Below are 21,869 nucleotides of genomic sequence, written 5' to 3' on the forward strand. Positions count from 1 at the left end.
TCCAAAAACGAGAAGTGAACTGTGGCCCCCGATCTGAGACAATGTCACAGGGAAGGCCTTGCAGACAGAAAACATGATGCAACATAAGTTCAGTGGTTTCTTTGGCAGATGGTAATTTGGGCAATGGAACAAACTGAGCAGATTTAGAAAATCTGTCCACAATGGTTAGAATGGTGGTGTTACCCTCTGAGGGAGGCAGTCCGGTGACAAATTCGAGTGAGATGTGGGACCATGGGTGATGAGGAATAGGCAGTGGCTGAAGAAGACCAGAAGGGGCATGGCAAGCAGTCTTGTGCTGAGAGCAAATCTGGCAAGCAGCGATAAACTCCTTGGTGTCCTCTTCAATGGAAGCCCACCAGAAACGTTGCTTCAGCAGAGCTAGGGTGCATCTAACCCCCGGGTGACAGGCAAGGCTAGAAGAATGTCCCCACTGGAGGACCTGAGATTCACAGGCACATACAGACGATTATCAGGGCAAGCACTGGGAGTCGGTTGGTCGGCCTGAGACCGTTCTACCTTGTCCACAATATCCCAGGTAAATGCGCCGATGACCACCTTAGTGGGGAGGATACTTTCATGTTGTGTGGGACAGTTGTCGGACTGGAACTGACGGGACAGGGAGTCTGGTTTGACAATCCTTGTACCTGGGCGATAAGACAGGGTAAAGTCAAAGCGATTAAAGACCAATGCCCATCTGGCCTGACGGGAGCGCAACCGTTTGGCTGACCGGATTTACTCAAGGTTTTTGTGGTCTGTCCATACAACAAACGGATGTTTTTCCCCCTCCAACCAGTGCCTCCACTCCTCGAGAGCCAGCTTGACAGCCAATAACTCCCAGTTTCCGACGTCATAATTTCTTTCTGCTGGGGACAATTTGCAGGAGAAAAAAGCACACGGATGGTACTTTTGGTCCTCTGCTGACCGCTGAGACAGGACTGCCCCCACCCCGGAGTCTGATGCATCCACTTCCACAACAAACTGGCAGTCTAGATCACTGAACCTTTCTTCTGCAGCAGGGGACCATTGAAACGCTACCTTCTGGGAGGTGAGGGCTGTCAGGGGAGCTGCCACAGAACTATAGTTGCGGATAAACCTACGATAGAAATTGGCAAACCCCAGGAACTGTTGAAGCTTCTTCAGAGTGGTGGGAACCGGCCAATCCACCACTGCTTTAACTTTGGTGGGATCCATGTGAATACGTCCGACTGAAATTATGTATCCCAGGAACGACACCTCAGTGGCATGGAACTCAGACTTCTCCGCCTTCACAAACAGTTGGTTCTCAAGAAGTCTCTGGAGAACATTGCGGACATACTGCACATGTTCCTGATCAGACTTTGAGAAGATTAGGATATCATCAAGATATACAAACACAAACACATTGAGAAAATCCCGGAGCACATCATTCACTAAGGCTTGGAATATTGCTGGAGCATTAGTAAGTCCGAAAGGCATAACCAAGTACTCATAGTGGCCTCTAGGGGTGTTGAACGCCGTTTTCCACTCATCCCCCTCCAGAATGCTGTTCAAATCCCCTTTAACCAAGAAGTTTACTAGAAGTATAACCAGCCTAATCAACTGCTCTGTTTCAGCTTTTTTTCTTCAGCTGTTTTCAACTTTTTGTAAGGTAATTCCCCTTCCTGTACACATTTCCATATTATATATCCCCCTGCACGCATGGGGATGCAGGAAATGGGCCAACCTCTGCAGCCTATATTTCCTGTTAAGTAGGATTGTTCCGATACCGATCTGAGTTTGCAAGTCTATGTGCCAATCCGATCACATGACTAGCTCATAGACTATACAGGCTGAGAATATCAGAGGAGGAGCGATACTGAGGCTAGGCCCGGTCTTGATTCCCTGAGTGAATAAAACCTCAGGTTGGTGAGTGATCCAGCCCAAGTTCACTGGTTCCCATTCAGAGCACCACTCTTCAGGCCCACCTCGCTGCCTTCTTCATCGTCGCCTACTCCTTTCTTTTTTAAACACTGAAAAAGGTAAGATCTCTGCAAAACTCTCGGATTACTATTTGCAAAAAGTTATATTTACAGCCCAAATTCAAAGAAACTTTGTTACAAGATCTAGTCGTGACCAGTCCGCACTTATTTTGAAGAATTACGTAATTTTAAAATTACTAACCAGACGTTCAAGGGTTCCTATTATTTTTTTTTATTTTTGAGTTTTCCTTAACTTTACACTCGGGATGTTAACAGTTAACTGTTTTACGGTTAATATCAAATAAAATTTGAAAGATTAACTGATATAACATTTTTTTAACTGTTAATCTCTCAATGTAGACTAATTATAAAATAAATCCTCACATTCGTTTTTTTTTTTTTTTAAATAAATATTCTAATTGTCAAAGTATCCTTCGTTAGTTTTGGATTCAAACATAACTGCACACTCATACTTTCGGTTGTAGTTTGGTACATCAGTACGTCTTCAATTATTCACGTTATTTTTCCTTAAAGATTGTCGTTACTGTTAATATGCAAGGTTGTCAGGTATTACTCTTAATGCATACTGATGTTATGTCTTTCACACATATGAGGTATAGCCACGCCTTTAGGCCATCCTTAAAAATATTTCTGTTTGCCGTAACCCGACCGACCCTGTCAATTTAGGACCGACCCAAATATATATATTTTTTCCCTTTTAAACCTGTAACCTGTGGGTTACTTCCTGTCGCTGGACTTCAACCAACTGACTCAATGCACTTCTTAAGAAGCAGCTATCAATGCGGGGTCCCTGTGTTCCCTCTACCAAGCACTTCATTTTCCCTTTGATAGATTCTCAGGCCCTTTAGAGTAGTAACCTTCTGCCTGCCACACACACACACCTGGAACTTCTTCTCAGTTAAATTTGAACTAGTGGCGTCCAACATGACATGACGTCACACATGTTTTCCTTACTCATAGTCAAATTCGTTCCAGGATCAGTAACCGTGTCCGTCACAGGTGAGTCGTCTTCCGCCCCTGCTCTCGCTGACTCGCGGTATTTTTCCATTATGTAGAATCTAGTAGCTTGGTAGGGTGTAACCCATAGCTTAATAAAGCCTCTATAGATAGATAGATAGATATATCTCTCTTTATATATATATATATATATATATATATATATATATATATATATATATATATATATATATATATATATATATATATATATATATATATATATATATATAGAAAGGAGGAGGCGTGTTCTGGCGCAAACGTTCCCTGGTGCTATTTTGCAGTTTCAGAAACCACTTGCGCCACAAAACAGGAAATACCTGGTTTAAAGTCAGTGGGGCGTTGTTCAGATGCTATTTTAAGGGCGCATGCATAATGTTGCTTGTGCACCTCGCGCATACACTTTGCTTCTCCCATCTACCTAGCCACACATTCTTGGTAAATTATTTGGGAAAGAACAGCTGATACAGCGGTGATAACTTTTAAATCAATGCATCTGCAAACACCGTACAGTAAACACATATTTTCTTGACACAGACATCGTGTACATGCCCATAACTTTTAGGATTGATGAGTATTTGATCGTGAGAAAACATTGTTTTACCGCGAGTGAGTGTTAAAAAGAAAGAATGAATGCGGACGCGCGTGTGTGCATGTGTAAAAGAATTAATGAATGCGGGCGCGCGTGTGTGCGTCCATCTGTTTAAACACGCGCAAACTAAACACGTAACGCATAATACAGTCCATGGCAATGTATATTATCGGGAGGACACATGCATATTAGGAACACAAGTCGATAACGATAATGCAGAAAATGATGTTTATAATGTATTGCGTATATCATTGAATAAAACCACAGTTACCGCATATATGTAATATCATATAAGTTTTCTTTGCCAAAAATTCATTTGAGGACTCAGTATTTCTGAAGTTGTGGAAGAAAACCTTATTCCATGTGTGAATTAGGCCATATTATTTGGCCATAAACTGAGCCATTTGAAGTTTGTAATTCATGTGCATCTGTCTCATCGGAGACTGCAGAAGCACTGTCAAAATATCAACTTGTCAGATTCAAATGCGCTCATGGCTCTTAAAGGGGATGGGAGCTGGCACTCTCATTGGTTTATTGCACGCTACGCCCAAACCACACCAATGGGTATTTGGGCTACTTCAGACCAACCCTTTTTGATTTGCGCCGGGCGCAAGAGTCATTTTTTGCGCCGGTAAAATAGTGACATCACCATAGAACCGCCCACAAAGCTACTTGCGCTTGGTGCTTCTCACTTGCATTTCAGACCGTTAAAATAGGGCCCAAGAAGTACAACCCTCTCATTTCAGCAGATTTTTCTGCTGATGTTCTAGTGATCACCTTTGACGAAGATATTTACTAAAAGTTTAAAGAGAATGGAGCCTAAACAACTGCTCTGTTTCATCCAGGCTAGAATACCTTTTCCTTTTGCATAACAATTGGTTCGAATTTATATTAAGGGTCTACCACTACCACAATATGTAACTGGAATGGTCAAATATTGATTTGACACCCCCACAGTTTCCATTAAGACGTTTTTAGGAGAAAATAAAGCAACTATGTGGTACTAGCATAGTTCTAGGAACATTACAATATTAATAGTTAGTAGTTAGTTGTAATAGTAGCAATAATACAAAAGGATGACGCCCATTCAATCAAACATGACTTAATGTTTATGGTATCATTTCATTATTAAGAGCTGAATTACCAGGGAGGGAGTCATATAACCACCCACCCATCTTACGAGCGGTCCATAGATATCGCCACTCTGAGTTGAAACCACACCACAGTCTCCCCTAATTCACATTTTTACTGCTGCGATGGACTGAGGACACTAGAAGAAGAGCAGCTTCAGCAGCCTAAGCCAGTTAACCTGACCCCCCGTTGTGTCTCCTCCAGCCCAGCGGAGAACATGGTTGACCGCAGCTGCAAAGTGAACATCACAAACTCCTCTGGGTCGTGGAGTCTCTCGGAACCCAGGTAGGCCCGCCATTGGTTCTTTTAACCGCCAATCACTTGAACAGGAAGTACGAGCTGGTGGAACGAGCTCCCTGCCGATGTCGCTCACCAGCTTCCGCAAGAGACTCAAGACTCACTTGTTCAGAGTTCAACTAGACTATGCATAGCCTCCCCCTCCCCCAAATTTACTTAAGGCTCCAATATTATACCACCAGTGTGATTAGCCGTTATAAGCCGTTTTGAAAATCTGCCTCGTGTGACATCAGAAGTGGGTGTGTCCACCTAGATGTTTGCTGGATAGATCAGTCTACCAGCCTACCCAGTGGACTGTAGCAAACGTGGCTCATCTATCCGTCATACATCTAGGTGGACACGCCCCTCTGTGATGTCAGAAGAGGCAGTTTTTCAAAACGGCTTGTAACAGCTAATCACACTCACACACAGGGTGGTATAATATGTGGCTGCCATGTGGAGTTCAAAAACTCCTGTGATTCCATCATCTTCCCTAACCCACAGTAAGCCCGTCATTGAATGGTGCTTTCATGTTTGTTTTGCGAGTCGCAGTGTTTTTGTACGTCTTTGTCGCGTCATCCTGTCCTGAAGCACTCATACAGCCGTGAGTATTTGATCGAGGTCGGCAGATCCACATTTTTTGAGCTAAACTCTGAACATCTTGAAGAGCTACGAGGCTACGGTGTGCTCCGGTGACATGCACCATTGCCGACTTCCTCGCCCACAGTGGAGGCGCCACAGGAAGTAAATCAGGTTAAAGGTACAGCCATAAAGGTACTGGGTTCAATTCCCCATGTCCTCAGTTGGCATCCTCAACCAAGATGTCGCCTAACCCCTACCTGCGCCTTAATGACAGGTTTCTAAAACTCATTCCAAGTCCTTTTGGATAAAGCGTCAATATGGATTAAAGCAAATTTATTAAACCGTAGTTATGTTATCATAGTTCATGTTTTCTTACCCCATCAGGGTGTTCAATATGGGGAAGATGGGAGAAAGAGGGATTTAGTCATATTTGTTGTTTGGGTGTAGCCTGAGTGTCATTCGTCATTGTTCCCATCCTCAGGGTGTTCATTGACAGAGGGCGTTGCAGTATCCCCCTGGCCCTCAACATCAAACCGGGAACCGAGAGCGTTGCCACATTCGTCAAGGCCAGTGGCACGGCTACCGGCTCGGTGGTCGTCTTCACCTACGCCCTGTCAAATGGCCAACACCAAAAAAGCTGCCAAAACAACCAACTCAGGCTGGTCGTCCTGTTCTCTGTGCCCTTTAACCGTAACTTGTATAGGAACTTGTTTTCTATTGGCCTCTTTGACAGCACGACCAAGTGCGACCACGATCTCTACCACCTTATGTACTACGGACGTGATTCTCGCTTTGTCCGTGACACGGGGGACGGCTGCAGCCTACAATACAAGGGAAAGTATGTTGTGATCCAAGCTGACATGTCCAACACCGGCACGGCCTTGCTGAGGGTTGAAGTCAGTGACAACCAAGAGGCGAAGGTTGGCTCTGTGTGAAGACCCCCTGTAGTTTCAACCACATCAATCAGATGGTGGTCATGAAACCAGGTTTTTAAATCAATACACAACAATGGTTGTCTGAGTAGGTTACACTCTTAATAAACGCATTAAAGCCTAATGAGCTAAGATAATGAGGTTTTGATTCATTATTTATACCTCTGCTTATCTTACCTCTTTGCTTCTTTTGTACACATTACTGCATTTTTCGAAAATAAGGCTGCATTTATTATAAGCCGCAGGAGTGGTAAAATGGGGTTGAATGTTTCAAAACACCACAAAGAAGCTGCTCTGTAGTATATGCCACATCTAAGAAGGCAAAACTTCCTGGCCTTTTACCGAACTGCCCATGCTGGCGTAAATCCTGAACAAAACGGTTGAATAGCCACGTTGCCGGTCAACTGCTCGGGGAGTAAGCGTTTGTAAGTAAGTGTCATTGTTTTTGATTGTTTGAAGGTTTTATCCTTTTTACTGTAGAGTAAGACAGGAAGATATGGGATAGAGGGGAGACATGTAGCAAAGGACCACGGGCAGGAATCGGGCCGCGGGCGCTGTGGTAATGACTGGGCCTTAATGGTACACACTCTACCTGGTGAACCACCGGGGCTAACTAAATGTTTTATCCCTCTGAGGCATATCACTGAAAACAGCACCGATTTTTTCTAATTCTTTTCTAACTGCCAGGACGTACAACATACAATAAGTGTGTAAGAGATGTGTGTGTGTGTGTGGGGGGGGGGGGTTAAGGGGGGAGGCTATGCAGTGTCTATGTGTCTAAGTCTAAGGGTCTAAGTGAGTCTTGATTCTTTTGCGGAAGCTGGTGAGCGACTCTGCGGCCCTGACATCGACAGGGAGCTTGTTCCACCACTGCAGTGCCAAAAAGGAGGAGAAAATTACTACGTGTGGGAGTTTACTGGAATGCTCTGTCCGGTTTCGTCAGAGGTCACCACACTTACCCAATTAAAGGACTGAGTAGGAAGAGTGGGAGTGTTGGAGGATGAACCCAACGTGATGTTCCCGTCTGCTGATTAACAAGCCCTTCAGAGCGTGGCCGTGTGACTTGTTTGCTCAGGTACACGTGTGGTCCAACCTTCTGGTGAGTTCCAGGGAGGGAACAGGGACGGGGGGGAGCCAATCAGAAGGAGCGACACTGAGGCAGAGCCAATGAGAGGCAGTGATAGTGCTGGTGGGAGATAAGGTACGAGTCGCCTGGCACCACCAGGTCTTGATTACCTGAGTCAATAAAACCTCAGGTTGGTAAGAGGTGCAGCACAAGGTGACCGGTACCCATTCAGAGCACCACTCTTCAAGCCCAACACTCAGACCTCCTCATCGTCGCTGGCTCATCTTCTGCAAACTCTGCCAGACCCTCTTGTCATATACATACAGTCCGTTTCGGAAGTGAACAGGTACGTCCATTTTGAATCGCTGGGTGGACCTCCACCTTGTTAAAAGACGTTCTCTAGAAGAGTCGTTTTTCTTGCGTAACAATTGGTTAGAATTCATATTTAGGGTCTACCACCACCACAATATATAACTGGAATGGTCAAATATTCATTTGTCAACTCCACAGTTTCCATTAAGATGTTTTTAGGAGAAAATAAAGCAACTTTGTCATAGTAGCATAGTTCTATGGACATAATATTAATAGTTAGTAGTAAGTAGTAAGTTGTAAGTAGTAAGTAGTAGTAGTAGTATTAGTACAAAAGGATGGCGCCCATCCACTCAAACATGACTTAATGTTTATGGTAACATTTCATTATTAAGAGCTGAATCACCAGGGAGGGAGTCATAGTTAACCACCCTCATCTTGCGAGCTGTCCATATATATCTCCATTCTGAGTTCAAAGCACACCACAGTCTCCCCTACTTCACATTTCCACTGCTGCGATTGACTGAGGCCATTAGAAGACGACCAGCTTCAGCCACCTAAGCCGGTTAACCTGACCCCCTGTTGTGTCTCCTCCAGCCCAGCAGAGAACATGCCTCACCGCAGCTGCACCGTAGAGATCAACAACTCCTCTGGGTCGTACAGCCTCTCTGACCCCAGGTAGGCCCGCCATTGGTTCTATTCACCGCCAAGCACTCAGGAAGTACGAGCAGGTGGAACGAGCTCCCTGACAATGGCGGGACGCAGAGTCGCTCACAAGCTTTCCGCAGGAGACTCAAGACTCACTTGTTCAGAGTTCAACCAGACTATGCCTAGCCTCCCCCTCCAAATGTACTTAGAGGTCCCATATTACACCACCAGGTGTGAGTGTGATTAGCCGTTACAAGTCATTTTGAAAATCTGCCTCTTCTGACATCACAAGTGGGCGTGTCCACCTAGATGTATGCTGGATAGATCAGTCTACCAGCCTACCCAATGGACTGTAGCAAACGTTGCTCATCTATGTGTCATACATCTAGGTAGACACACACACCTATGAGGTCAGAAGAGGTGATTTTCAAAACGGCTTGTAATAGCTAATCATGTAAATTAAGCATAATCTTCCAAGGTTTGGGGACAGTAGAGTAGAGTGGCTGGGTTTCTTCCCATTTCTATTAAAAGGTACCGGGTTCGATCCCCGATATCCGCCCTAACCGGTTGTAGTCCACCCTGAGCTAGACGCCTTAACCCCGACCTGCTTCTGAATCCACTGTGGGTCCCTAACGACACAACAGTAGTCATTTGATCGTATTTGTTGGTTTGAGTACGTCTGGCGTCTGGGGGGTCATTGTCCTCCCCATCTGGACTCACTGAAGCCATCTGATAAAAATATGCTGAGTCAAACCAACAAATGCGATCAAATTAGCATGGTGTAGGATCTTATCCTAGCTATCTTTGTTGTATACGGGGAATGGGTAACTTAGCGAATGTTACTGCTCGACACTTGGTTCTTTGAACATCCTTACCGTACCGACAGCGATATATTGTTTCTCTAACTTCTGACAAATGTACTTATCTCAAGTCTCTTTGGATAAAAGCGTCTGCTAAACCCCCTCAATGTAAACATCATATAAGGGTCATGAGATTAGCTTCATGGGGCTCCCCTGGGTGCTGTCGGGTGCTAACCTGCTGTCCTTGGCCCCCCCGTCCTCAGGGTGTTCATGGAGAGCGGGTGCTGCGAGGTGCCCCTGCCCCCCATGGTTGGCCCGTGCTCCCAGGCCAGCGCCTTCTTCAACAAGACGGAGGGCGCGGCCACGGGCGCGGTGGGCGTGTTCACCTACAACCTGTTCAACTACGACCTCAACGACTACAGCCACGTGCTGGCCGTCATGTACTCCGTGCCCTACGACCGCATCCTCTACTCCAACTGGTGCGCGGTGGGCGTGTTCGAGCGCGGCACCGAGTGCGACTACAGCCTGTACGACGCCATGTACAATGGCTCAGAGGACCGCTTCGCCCGCGCCAAGGCCGACGGCGGGGGCGTGTCCTACGAGGGCGACTACGTGGTGGTCGGCGCCTCCATGTCTGACTCAGGGGAGGCCGTGGTGAGGGTGGACATCAACGACCTGGGCATGTACTAGGGCCGGGAGGTGGGGGAGGAGGTGGAGGAGGTGGAGGAGGGAGAGGAGCGTGGCTAGACTAGGACAGGGGAGGTGGAGGAAGGGTGGTTCTGTGTGTGTGGACCCTCCCGTGGTTTCAATCATATCGTATATTGATAATAAAGGTAATAATGATAAAGGTAATCGTTATCTCTTTCGGTTTATCAAAGCCCACTAACGACATTCAACAGCGGTTGGCGTCACTCTTTATTGCTAGGAAGTCATTTATCATTTGAATTAAAGAAATTATAATTTTACATTTTTGACTCCCCGTTATTTTACCTCACCTCTTGTATCTTAGTATGTGTTTCACTAAAAACGCTTTGGTAATCGTTGAAGGAGGTACGGACGACCGATTGAAATCAGACAGCCACTCAGACCACTCCACCGGCCCGCCACGCCCAACATCCCAGTCGTCCTCATGACTCAGACAGCCAATACCACGCTGAGACCCAGGGAGCCCCAGATTGTGTTAATCTCCCGTCCAGTCAGAGATAAGCAGTCTGGCTCCTGTGGTAACACGCCCCGGTACTACGAATACTACGGCCAGGGAGGCACCAGCCGTACGTTTAGTAATCTCTCAGGATTGGACCTGCGATAACGGCGGTACTTAGAGAACCTACAACACTGTTATCAATACTATTCTTCAACTCACCAAACACCAGGGCCAGCCCATGGGAGGTCCCTACCGCGATGACTCCAGACACCGTCTACAAGGAGGACGAAACAGACCAATGAAACACAGGAACCATACTTGATAGGCTCCGGCCTGAGCAGGGCCTGGACTTCTGCATGAATACAGCTTCAGAGAGAGCAGTGGATGGAGGGAGGGACAGACAGGTGGACACTGAGCAACTCCCATACTGTTTGAATTGGTTTTGTTAAGATAAAGTTACATGTTATTGTCAGGTTGGGTCTTGCAGCAGCTTGTAAAACAGCAATGGGCAAGAACTGAATAATGCAATGAAAGTAATGAAGAATAATACAAATAACTAAGAAAAGACAATCAAAAAGACAGAGAGCCTCTTTAGTACCAGAGTACTTACTATGGCTGTGGGGAGTCCTGCATCCACTTTATCCTGCAGAGACGGAACACAAGGAGAGACCGTTACAAACGCTGTGTGTGTGTGTGTGTGTGTGCGTGCGTGCGTACGTGCATGCGTGCGTGGCTTACAGCAGCAGAGACGATCTGGGCAGAGATCCCCTTCAGCAGACTGTGTCTGAGAACAGATCCGTGCACGCCGGCGTTCATCTCCACGGTCTTCTTCCGCCTTCAAACACACACACACGCGCACGTGCGCGCGGACATCAATATGACACAATTTTGACATCAAGTGGTTCATCAGTCAGAACTATTCGATGATTAATTACAATTCCATTGTTAACATTCTTCAGAATACCCGACTAATAGAACAATACATGGGGCTCTGAGGTGGACACATCTGATTGATTTAGGAACTAAAACGGTCAGATGAGTTTACATCCCTGATCGGCCGACATAATGATCATAAAGGTATTCACTTCAGGGCCATCACTTCATTAATATAATAATTATAATATCGTTATACATTGCGTTTATAAGCACTTTTCAAGGCACTTAAAGTGCTTTAAATAGTGTATGTATGTGTGTGCACGTGCGTGCGTGCGTGCTTGTGATATCACACCTCATCACACTTCCCAGAACACCCACCAATCACTGGCTCTCACAGCGGAGAGGGGAGGTATAGAACTATCCAATCAGACACCAGAGGATGACTAATGGGGTGGCCATGTTGGAACAAGAGCCCGGACACCGGGGTCATCCCCTTCTATTGTAGCCAACGCTATTGAGTGGCGCTGCGCTACCGTTTGAGGTGGGCCGGGTCCCCACTGTCGGAGCTGGCCAGGGAGGACGTCTCACAGGAGTGGCTGTCCACGGGGTCCGTGTTCAGGAGGCTGGTGTCCTCCCACAGGAACGTCTCCTCCTCTGTCTCAGGCTGCAGAGGACACAGAGCACACGCCGCTCAGTCACACGATAAACGGACCGCGTTTATACAGCGCTTCTCTAACCTAAGCGCTTTACAACGTTACCTAACTTTCGACCATTCATATACACATTCCCACACCGACGGCAGAGTCAACCACGCAAGGCGACAGCCGGCTCGTCAGGAGCGATGAGGGTGAGGCGCCTCGCTCAGGGACACCTCGACACTCGACGAAACCCGCTCTACGTCCTGAGCCACATGCCATCCCACACCCCCTCAGTCACCTGACCACACTCAAACCCTGGACCTGTTACAAGGCGCATCTCGTTCATGGAGGGGGTGTATGTGAAGCAGCGTATTCAGAAGACTTTGCCAGGAAAGCAGGATATGTGTCCCTTATTCGTGTATGTTTTATCGTACAGCAGGTACATAGACTATAGCATACACCGGTGTAGAATAAGAGTACCAGCAGGTATATAAAGTAGTTGGGGTCCAAAAATGAACCGCTTCCACCAGCCAATGGAGAGTAGATATTACCATTAGGCAGGTAATCAATGTGCAGGGTCACAAATTAGAAAGATCACTTTGCTTTCCAGTCTGGCAGGTTAAAAAACAATAGTCTGAAAGTTCATTTTGGACCCTGAAAGTACCTCATTAATAAAGAGGAAAACTCATGCATAACTATAACTTATTAATATAGAATAAACACATGCATTATACTGTACCCCCATTGATATTGAGTAAACTGGCATTATACTGTACCTCATTAACTTAGAGTTAACACTTGCATTATACCCTACCTCATTAACATAGAGTTAACAGGCATTATACTGTACCTCGTTAATATAGAAAACACATGCATTATACTCTACCTCATTAACATCGAGTCAGCAGCAGTTATACTGTATGTAATACTTAATACTTAATATAGAGTTAACAGGCATTTTACTGTACCTTATTAACATAAAGTAAACACATGCATTAGACTGTACCTCATTAATATAGAGTAAACACAAGCAGTCACTCGTCTCAATAGTGTCAGTAAACACAAGCAGTGAACTGTACCTCATTTAGGATGCTCTCCAGTGTGGGAGGGGTGTCAACTTGGGGAATGTCAAACTCCTTATCGTCGATCTAAGGACAGAAGAATACAAGATATTAAGAACATCATTTGTCTTCCCATCAGCTCTCCTCTGACCTGAGGAGTCCAACATAACATCTATGATTAGACAGAAAGACACACAGACAGACGGACTGCAGGAGATTACAGATAGGTAAAAACAAAAATAGAGAGACAGCATTATTAGATTTAGTCCAGAGTGCCGTCAGCAGCGCTGTGATGAGAGGGCCATGGCCCAGAAGGAGACACTGAACATGATGACAGGGGGAAGGCTGGTCCACTCACTGCGTCGATCTCCATGAGGTTGAGCTGCGAGGACGCCGACAGCAGGCTGCGACAGTCGGGAGACTCCGACATGCTTCCAGCTTCAACACCCACTCCGTTAAAACGTTAAACTGGACTGAAACTGGAGGAGAAACACGACATGAACACAGCGGATCGCAGCCCAGTCCTGCGCAGTGCACTTCCTTGTTTGCAGCGGAAGGGAGACCTCACGTGACCGGGGATGTCACATGACCGGTCACATGCTAATTTACGTTCATGAGGGTTAAGACAATCATGAAGTTATTAATTCTCACTACATAGATAACTATTATTATGTACAATTACCACCATTACATTTTATGAAACTATATACAACTGCTTATAAATATAAAAAAATGTTTTTTACTCAAAATGCAAATTCTCAAATTGTATCTAAATTTGAATCTATTTATAATGCATGGTTAAATACGCATTATAAATAGACGTCCTATTAAATATAACAGGGAATTGTGGTTAGTGTGATAAAAATGCATTTCTGTGTGTGTGTGTGTGTGTGTGTGTGTGTGTGTGTGTGTGTGTGTGTGTGTGTGTGTGTGTGTGTGTGTGTGTGTGTGTGTGTGTGTGTGTGTGTGTGTGTTTGTGTTCCTTTAATGGTTCTTGGGTTATTTTAAGGCAAATTCCATTTTTTCTTGGGCTTAACGTTTCAGTAATGCCAGAAAGTACTAAAAATACTAAAATATAAATAGGCCTACATCAAGTACGCGTTAAAGAGCAGCCTACCAAACACTAATATTACAGCGCAGAGAATACAGACGGTTCTTTGAGGGGGAATGTCGGTGGTGTGAAGACAAAACGGACAGGGAGAAATCGATCCATAATAAATAGTAGTAGTAGCGGAACGTTTAAAGAACGCGGCGGAAGGAACCGCGGCGCTGATCAGTACGAGGCTGGGAGCTGTCCCCGGGCCACCGGTGCTGAACCCGGGGGGGGGAAGTGATGTAGAGCCGCCGCTCCACCTCTGGCGGCCGCCACGTTTCACCAACTCGATCCCACACCTCAGGCTCGGAGACAGAGCTGCTCTTTCCGAGAACCGTGGCTCATCCAGAACAAGGAGAGCCTTGGTGGGGTTTTAAACCAGGCCCGTGGGTGCAGGGGAGATTCAGGGTGCTGCGGGACCCGGGCTTGAGGTATGGGGGCTTCGGGGTCTCGGCTTGTGAACACATTCTTCGACTCCCTTTCGCACGGTTCGGTTCGACTGGTGTTTTGTTCGACTGATGTTATATATGGTATAATACTGCTATATATTTAGACTACGAGGAAGGGAGATCAGCCAGCGGCCGCAGGACAGGGGCTTCCAAACCGCCCAGGATGTAGCCCACCCCCTCGGACTCATCCCTGGGAGGAGGACCGGACGCTAGGACCCCGGACAGCGGGATGGCTGAGACCACACACCGCTCGTACCGGAACGACTGGGGATCCTACGGATGGATATCGGTCCACGCGTGTTTTAACCGGACTGTAACGACCGGGAGTACGGCCTGACTTCAGGACCCGGGCGGCGGGTGCAGAGTCCAAGAGACCACCGAGAGCACGGAGTGTTTTGCTGGAGCGGCCGGACGGGAAGGCCCAGCGAGGCGGGTGTTTTTCGGCTCGTTGTCCCCGCGGGCTGGTGTTCGAGACCCATCAGGACCAGCCTGGGGAGAACCGTACGAGGACTCACGTTTGCGTTTCGCGGTGAATATCAGGAATACCATCAGATATAATATCAGTTATTATATCAGTAATTATATCAGTAATAATATCGTTATAATATCAGTAATAATATCAGATATAATATCATTTATAATATATGTAATAATATCAGTGTGTTCGCGTAAATTTTAAGCACCCAACCAATCAGAGGGACGCTCGTGCTCTCTTCACTCAGGGCGAATCCGGTTAGAAATAACGGTTAAAACATATTCTAATTTGGCAAAAAAACGCTGATTACGTCGAATTTTTTTACCTCGTTATACAGTCTATTTCGGATTAAAAACAGTTTTGATTGTTCACTATTTATAACTACGCCGCCATTGTTTTTTGGAACCCGGCAGATTTCCTTGTCGCTCAGAAACCGAACTTCCCTCCCTGGCCCGAGCGCTGATTGGTCGGTCCACTTATCAAGTTCTGGAAGGCGGTTTTAAACGGGCTCAAGGCCGCGGGAAACATGAGGTGAACTCGCGAGATCGGGACGGTCTCGCGAGGCTACCTTAGAACGTGGTGGTCGCAGGATTTGGACAAAAATAAACAAAAGAATGCGACTTGGGAGTACACCGGCTGGTCAACGGAAGAGGATCTCCGCTGCCAAAATAAGAGTAAGACCTGATTTTTTCTTTTTCTTTTTTCTGATATTAACGTCTTCTAACGGTACCTTTCAACCGCCCTCCACATATTGTCGGGGGTGGACAGCTCGGCTGTCTTTATTCTGATACAGACAACTTTATTGATCCCAAGAGGGGCAGTTCGTTTGCAGCTCACCCAGTTTACCTCCTTATGGGAATTCACCTGGCCCGTCCGCCGATGCAGGTAGGCGGCTGGGGGGACGCTACAGGACGCTGCTGCTGCCGCTTCACTTATCGCTTCTCCGTCGCCGCGTCCCGCAGCGATCTGAAGGTTCATCCGCCGTTCAAATCGGAGGCGCGGCGTACGAGCAGCAGCCGCATGAGCGAGCTGCCACCGCCGCCATACCGCGATGCGCTTAGCAGTGTCATCACCTGTACAAGAGACCCGCTCACAGCCGAACCGTCTTCACCTCCACCCAAAGCCCGAGTGACCCAAGCCCCCCGCCCCCAAGCCCCTTGCGGGCCAGAGGTGGATGAGAAGGAGAGGGAGGAGGAGGAGGAGGAGGAAGAGGAGAAGGGGAGCCGGGAAGAGAAGTTTCACGACGACATGTCCATCAACAGCCTGAACGACAGCGGTGCCCGCACGCCGCTCTGCCGCATCTGCTTCCAGGGTCCGGAGCAGGTGGGAGACACTGTGTGTGTGTGTGTGTGTGTGTGTGTGTGTGTGTGTGTGTGTGTGTGTGTGTGTGTGTGTGTGTTTGTCTTGTGGTGTTGGTGGTAGAGGGGGCTGTCCTGAGTTGTGTGGATGTAAGGGAACTAGCCTTCTCTCTCTCTCTCTCTCTCTGTCTGTTGCCTGTCTCTCTCTCTGTCTGTCTGTCTCTTTCTCTTACTTTGAAAGGTTTAAAACTGAAGGCGCCACACTACAGCACGCACCCACACTATAGGTGCACACACACACAGACACACTTACATACACTTTCGGTGCATGCACACACAAGCACAAACACACACACACACACACACACACACTATTGAACAGTGCAGGTGTTCCCCGTTTCCTGCTCCCTATGCTGCCCTCTTCCTGTCCCCCCCGGCCTTGGTGTTATCTCAGTGTGTGTTATCTCAGTGTGTGTTATCTCAGTGTGTGTTATCTCAGTGTGTGTTATCTCAGTGTGTGTTATCTCAGTGTGTGTTATCTCACTGTGTGTTATCTCACTGTGTGTTATCTCAGTGTGTGTTATCTCACTGTGTGTTATCTCACTGTGTGTTATCTCAATGTGTGTTATCTCAATGTGTGCTATCTCACTGTGTGTTATCTCAGTGTGTGTTATCTCACTGTGTGTTATCTCACTGTGTGATATTTACTGTGCGTTATCTCACTGTGTGTTATCTCACTGTGTGTTATCTCATTGCGTATGTCCTCCTCCCGTCCTGCAGGGGGAGCTGCTGAGCCCGTGCCGCTGCAGTGGCTCGGTGCGCTGCAGTCACGAGCCCTGCCTGGTGAAGTGGATCAGCGAGAGGGGCTCCTGGAGCTGTGAGATCTGCTACTACAAGTACCACGTGGTCAGCATCAGCACCAAGAACCCCCTGCAGGTAGGAACCGGGGGTCTGCGGGGGTCCAGCAGGCCTGCTACATCATAGCAGAACCTCTGGTCCAGCAGTCCTACAGTGTGACAGCACAACCTCTGGTCTAGCAGTCCTTCTGTGTTACAGCAGAAACTCTGGTCCAGCAGTCCTTCTGTGTGACAGCAGAACCTCTGGTCCAGCAGTCCTTCTGTGTGACAACGGCACTCCTATGGTCAGCCGTTTGGCTAGGTAGCCAGGAGGGAGAATAGACCCCGCCCATTAAAGCTGAATGAATAGACTAGAAGAAACCGTAGTAAATCAATCCATCAGACTGTAGTGAGGTTCACACAACATCCTTTTCTGATCCTCAATGCACACCTGGATATCTCCGGTCCACCACTTCAAAAAACGTAAAGTCGAGGTCTTCAATGCCAGCCATCTGTTGGATACCGCTTGAAAGGTGGTCCGATAGGCCTGCCGTGTGGCTGTACGGGAACCAATAGGAGCCCGGGGAGAAATAGACGGATGGATAGACTCAGACTCAAGACACCCAGCGACCGTTGGACATCAGACCTTCCCTCCCACCGCATAGGAACACCGGGCGGTCGGAGCGGTACGAGGCCTGGAGCCCGAGGCTCGGTAGGTCTGCTGGAACACTGGAGCCAGCGGCTTATTGAGGCTCCCACAGTGTGTGTGTGTGTGTGTGTGTGTGTGTGTGTGTGTGTGTGTGTGTGTGTGTGTGTGCGTGTGTGTGTGTGTGTGTGTCTGTGTGTGCGTGTCCAAGTGTGCGTGCGTTTGAGTGTGTAAATGTGTGTGTGTCTGTGTGTGCGTGCGTGCGTGCGTGCGTGCGTGCGACGGAGAGAACTCCAGCCCTCTGAAGCGAGACAGATCCTATAGCTCTGCTCTGCGGACATGCTTCAAGGATTCAAACACTGCTTCTGTTCACCAGGAACCCAGAGACAACAAGACCTGTTCTATACGTCTGCTTCTGATTCAGCCCAGAACGGTTCTATACGTCTGCTTCTGATTCAGCCCAGAACGGTTCTATACGTCTGCTTCTGATTCAGCCCTGTACGGTTCTATACGTCTGCTTCTGATTCAGCCCAGAACGGTTCTATATGTCTGCTTCTGATTCAGCCCAGAACGGTTCTATACGTCTGGGTCTGATTCAGCCCAGACCGGTTCTATACGTCTGGTTCTGATTCAGCCCAGACCGGTTCTATACGTCTGGTTCTGATTCAGCCCTGAACGGTTCTATACTTCGGTTCTGATTCAGCCCAGACCTGTTCTATGCGTCTGCTTCTGATTCAGCCCTGAAGTCTTGATTGATTTCCTTTGCTACTTGTAGTTAAAAATAACAATCCGTTTTTAACAGCCAATTAAATCCCCACACCAGGGAGCCCAAGCAGTCGTTTGTATTTGTGGCGTGAAGCAAATTAAAACCAACCACAGAATTCACCCCGAAGATACATCCGGAAAACCCTATTCCCGAAGCTTAGGTATTCAGCCTCACAGGACCAAGACAGTGAAGCCTCTGATCTATTATGAAAAGACCTGAAATAACTCTCTTTCCCTCCCTCCTTCACTGTCGCCTTCCCTATTCCTCCCCCTCTATCCTCCCTTACTTTGTTTCCCTTTTTCCCCCTCGTTCACATCCTACCTCCCACCTTCATTTACTCTTCCCCTCCCTCCCATCCTCCCCTGCCCTCCTCCCCTCCCTCCCATCCTCTCCTCCCCCCTGCCCTCCCCCCCCTCTCTCCCCTCCCCCCCCACCACTCTCTCCCCTGCCCTCCTCCCCTCCCTCCCATCCTCTCCTCCCCCCTGCCCTCCCCCCCTCTCTCCCCTCCCCCCCTCACCACTCTCTCCCCTGCCCTGCTCCCCTCCCTCCCATCCTCTCCTCCCCCCCTGCCCTCCCCCCCTCACCACTCTCTCCCCTGCCCTCCCCTCCCTCCCATCCTCTCCCCCCCCCCCTTCCCAGTGGCGCTCCATCACCCTGACGGTGATTGAGCGCGTGCAGATGGCGGCGGCCCTGCTGGGCTCCCTCTTCCTGCTGGCCTCCGTCTCCTGGCTGGTGTGGTCGTCGCTCAGCCCCAACGCCCGCTGGCAGCGCCGCGACCTGCTCTTCCAGATCTGCTACGCCATGTACGGCTTCATGGACCTGGTCTGCATAGGTGAGGAGCAGGGTGGGGGGGGGGGGGAGACGATCCGTAGGTGCCCCCAGAGCTCGGTACTGATTTAGGCCACAAGTTGCAGGATAGTCTGAAGACATGGATCTGAATTTAATGGGAGACGCGCTAGATAAAAGCGGTCGGCTGAATATGAAAAAAAAAGATGGTTAAGCATTGATTAGCATATTAACATTTATTTAATTTGTGTGTCTGTGTGTGTGTGTGTGTGTGTGTGTGTGTGGGTGTGGGCCCGTGTGTGTGTGTGTGTGGGCCCGTGTGTGTGTGTGTGTGTGTGTGTGTGTGTGTGTGTGGGTGTGTGTGTGGGCCCGTGTGTGTGTGTGTGTGTGTGGGTGTGTGTGTGTGTGTGGGTGTGGGCCCGTGTGTGTGTGTGTGTGTGTGTGTGTGCAGTGCTCATCATCCACGAGGGCCCGTCCGTCTTCCGGATCTTCCACCGGTGGCAGGCAGTCAACCAGCGCTGGAAGGTCCTCAACTACGACAAGGTACCGGAACCGGCTCCGTCCGGACTGATCCCGTCTGCTCCATAGAGGCGTTGGATTATCTCTGACTATTTTGGACTAAATTATATAAAGCTGTTGAACAAGACCCCTAACTAGTACCCAGACCCCTAATGAGTCCAGACAGCTAGCGAGTCCGGACCCCCTGTAAATCCCGACCGTGTGCCCCCCCGCCCCAGGCCCGGGACCTGGCGGAGCAGCAGAAGCCAGACGCCCCCCCCAGGAGACAACCCCCCCTGCCGGCCCCCAGCGGCCGGGCCGGGGCCCCCCCAGCACCCAGCCCACCCCCGCACAGACAGACGGGCGCCGCCCCCTCCTCGCGCTCCTCGGCTCTCCTGGCCGCCGTCGCCATGACGATGACCCCGGCCCATCCAGGCGTGACCTCCTCGCCCGACCCGGAGGAAGAGGAGGAGGAGGAGGAGGAGGAGGAGCAGGAACAGGAGCAGCGGGGGGTGCCAGCCATGGAGGAGTCAGAGGTCACGCCCACGACGGCGGTGGGGGTGACGGCGGGGTCCGAAGGGGAGAACCACCTCCACCAACACAGGGAAGGTGGAGGTGGAGGTGAAGGTGGAGGTGCCGGTGTCGGAGGAGGTGGCTACCGCTGGACCTACAGCGTGCTGCACCTCCTGGGGCAGCGGGGGGCCCCGGGACCCCAGGCCCGGAGCCCCAGCCCACCTCCCCCAAACCCCCAGACCCAGGGACCCAGAGACCCCAACAGGGAGCTGGTGATGAGGGTCACCTCCCTGTGAGGGGGGCTCGGGTGGGGGGCTCTAAACTGTAACGGTCGAGTAAGGAGGTCGGAGGACGGAGGGAGTCAGTGTGGTGACTGCAGAGACCCCCGCTTTGGGGGACTACAGGGACAAGAGGGGAGGAGGGGGGGGGCAGGGGAGGTGAGGGAGTAGGTGAGAGGAGGGGAGGTGAGAGATGGGGAGGAGGGGAGGTGAGGGAGTAGGTGAGAGATGGGGAGGAGGGGAGGTGAGGGAGTAGGTGGGAGGAGGGGAGGTGAGGGATGGGGAGGAGGGGAGGTGAGAGATGGGGAGGAGGGGAGGTGAGGGAGTAGGTGAGAGGAGGGGAGGAGGGGAGGTGAGGGAGTAGGTGAGAGGAGGGGAGGAGGGGAGGTGAGGGATGGGGAGGAGGGGAGGTGAGAGATGGGGAGGAGGGGAGGTGAGGGAGTAGGTGAGAGGAGGGGAGGAGGGGAGGTGAGGGAGTAGGTGAGAGATGGGGAGGAGGGGAGGTGAGGGAGTAGGTGAGAGGGGGGGAGGAGGGGAGGTGAGGGAGTAGGTGAGAGGAGGGGAGGTTAGGGAGTAGGTGAGAGGAGGGGAGGAGGGGAGGTGAGGGAGTAGGTGAGAGGAGGGGAGGTGAGGGAGTAGGTGAGAGGAGGGGAGGAGGGGGAGCCGTTAGGAGTGAGGGATGGGAAGGAGGGGGAGAAATATGGAGGTGAGCGGTAGGGAAGTGGGTGAGAGATGGTTGAGCCATTGGGAGTGAGGGAGGAGAGGGAGGGGGAGGGGGAGGAGGGATCAGGGAAACTGTGTCCCATACGGTGCAAAGCATAAGTCCGTTCTCCTGTCAGATATCTCCTTAACACGGAGGACGGCCCCTAGAGACCCGTGGCCCTGCAGGGTGATGTCACAGGCCCCTAACGACGCCTTTAAAACAAGCAGGGTACCCTGACCCGCGGGGAGAGGACCCTGACCCGCGGGGAGAGGACCCTGACCCGCGGGGAGAGGACCTAGCCCTGCGGGGAGAGGACCCTGATCGGCGGGAGCAGGACCCTGACCCGCGGGGAGAGGACCCGGACCCACATGGGGGGGAGAGGGGGACCGCCCGTGTCTGCATGACTGGAATGCCTTTTCATTTAATTTATCGGGTTTGGTTTCGCTGCTACTTTTGTACCTCAAAGAGTCTTCTGAGCTCAGCTCTGCTTCTAAAGTCTGCGGTTTTAAGTTGCATTAA

At 49.5% G+C, this 21,869-nt stretch overlaps 2 protein-coding genes across 5 annotated transcripts in view; one reads left to right on the forward strand and one right to left on the reverse strand.

Moving 5' to 3' along the window:
- vps8 (VPS8 subunit of CORVET complex) overlaps nucleotides 1-13,528 on the reverse strand; it is a 40,943-nt gene extending 27,415 nt beyond the window's left edge. For both annotated transcript variants that reach the window (XM_079730592.1, XM_079730591.1), the window contains exons 1-6: nucleotides 13,368-13,528; nucleotides 13,028-13,096; nucleotides 11,844-11,974; nucleotides 11,173-11,269; nucleotides 11,045-11,077; nucleotides 10,654-10,708 (exon numbers count right to left, since the gene is read on the reverse strand). In XM_079730592.1, the coding sequence (XP_079586718.1) occupies nucleotides 10,654-10,708; nucleotides 11,045-11,077; nucleotides 11,173-11,269; nucleotides 11,844-11,974; nucleotides 13,028-13,096; nucleotides 13,368-13,439 (457 nt within the window). In that variant the 5' untranslated portion in view covers nucleotides 13,440-13,528. The remainder of the gene's footprint in view (nucleotides 1-10,653; nucleotides 10,709-11,044; nucleotides 11,078-11,172; nucleotides 11,270-11,843; nucleotides 11,975-13,027; nucleotides 13,097-13,367) is intronic.
- On the forward strand, nucleotides 1,831-10,255 carry LOC307071570 (DELTA-sagatoxin-Srs1a-like). Of its 3 annotated transcripts, none has more exons than XM_079730595.1 (5): nucleotides 1,831-1,997; nucleotides 4,882-4,962; nucleotides 6,017-7,566; nucleotides 8,440-8,520; nucleotides 9,554-10,255. In XM_079730595.1, the coding sequence occupies exons 4-5, from the start codon at nucleotides 8,453-8,455 to the stop codon at nucleotides 9,978-9,980; spliced, it is 495 nt and encodes a 164-aa protein (XP_079586721.1). In that variant the 5' UTR covers nucleotides 1,831-1,997; nucleotides 4,882-4,962; nucleotides 6,017-7,566; nucleotides 8,440-8,452; the 3' UTR covers nucleotides 9,981-10,255. The 3 variants fall into 3 exon arrangements, with proteins under 3 accessions (XP_079586721.1, XP_079586722.1, XP_079586720.1); XM_079730596.1 differs by having other exon boundaries at nucleotides 6,017-7,542; XM_079730594.1 differs by lacking the exons at nucleotides 8,440-8,520; nucleotides 9,554-10,255 and having other exon boundaries at nucleotides 1,845-1,997; nucleotides 6,017-6,604.
- Nucleotides 13,529-21,869: the final 8,341 nt, after the last annotated feature.

The sequence above is a fragment of the Pollachius pollachius genome (assembly GCF_949987615.1).
Source record: "Pollachius pollachius genome assembly, chromosome: 2".
NCBI lineage: Eukaryota > Metazoa > Chordata > Actinopteri > Gadiformes > Gadidae > Pollachius > Pollachius pollachius.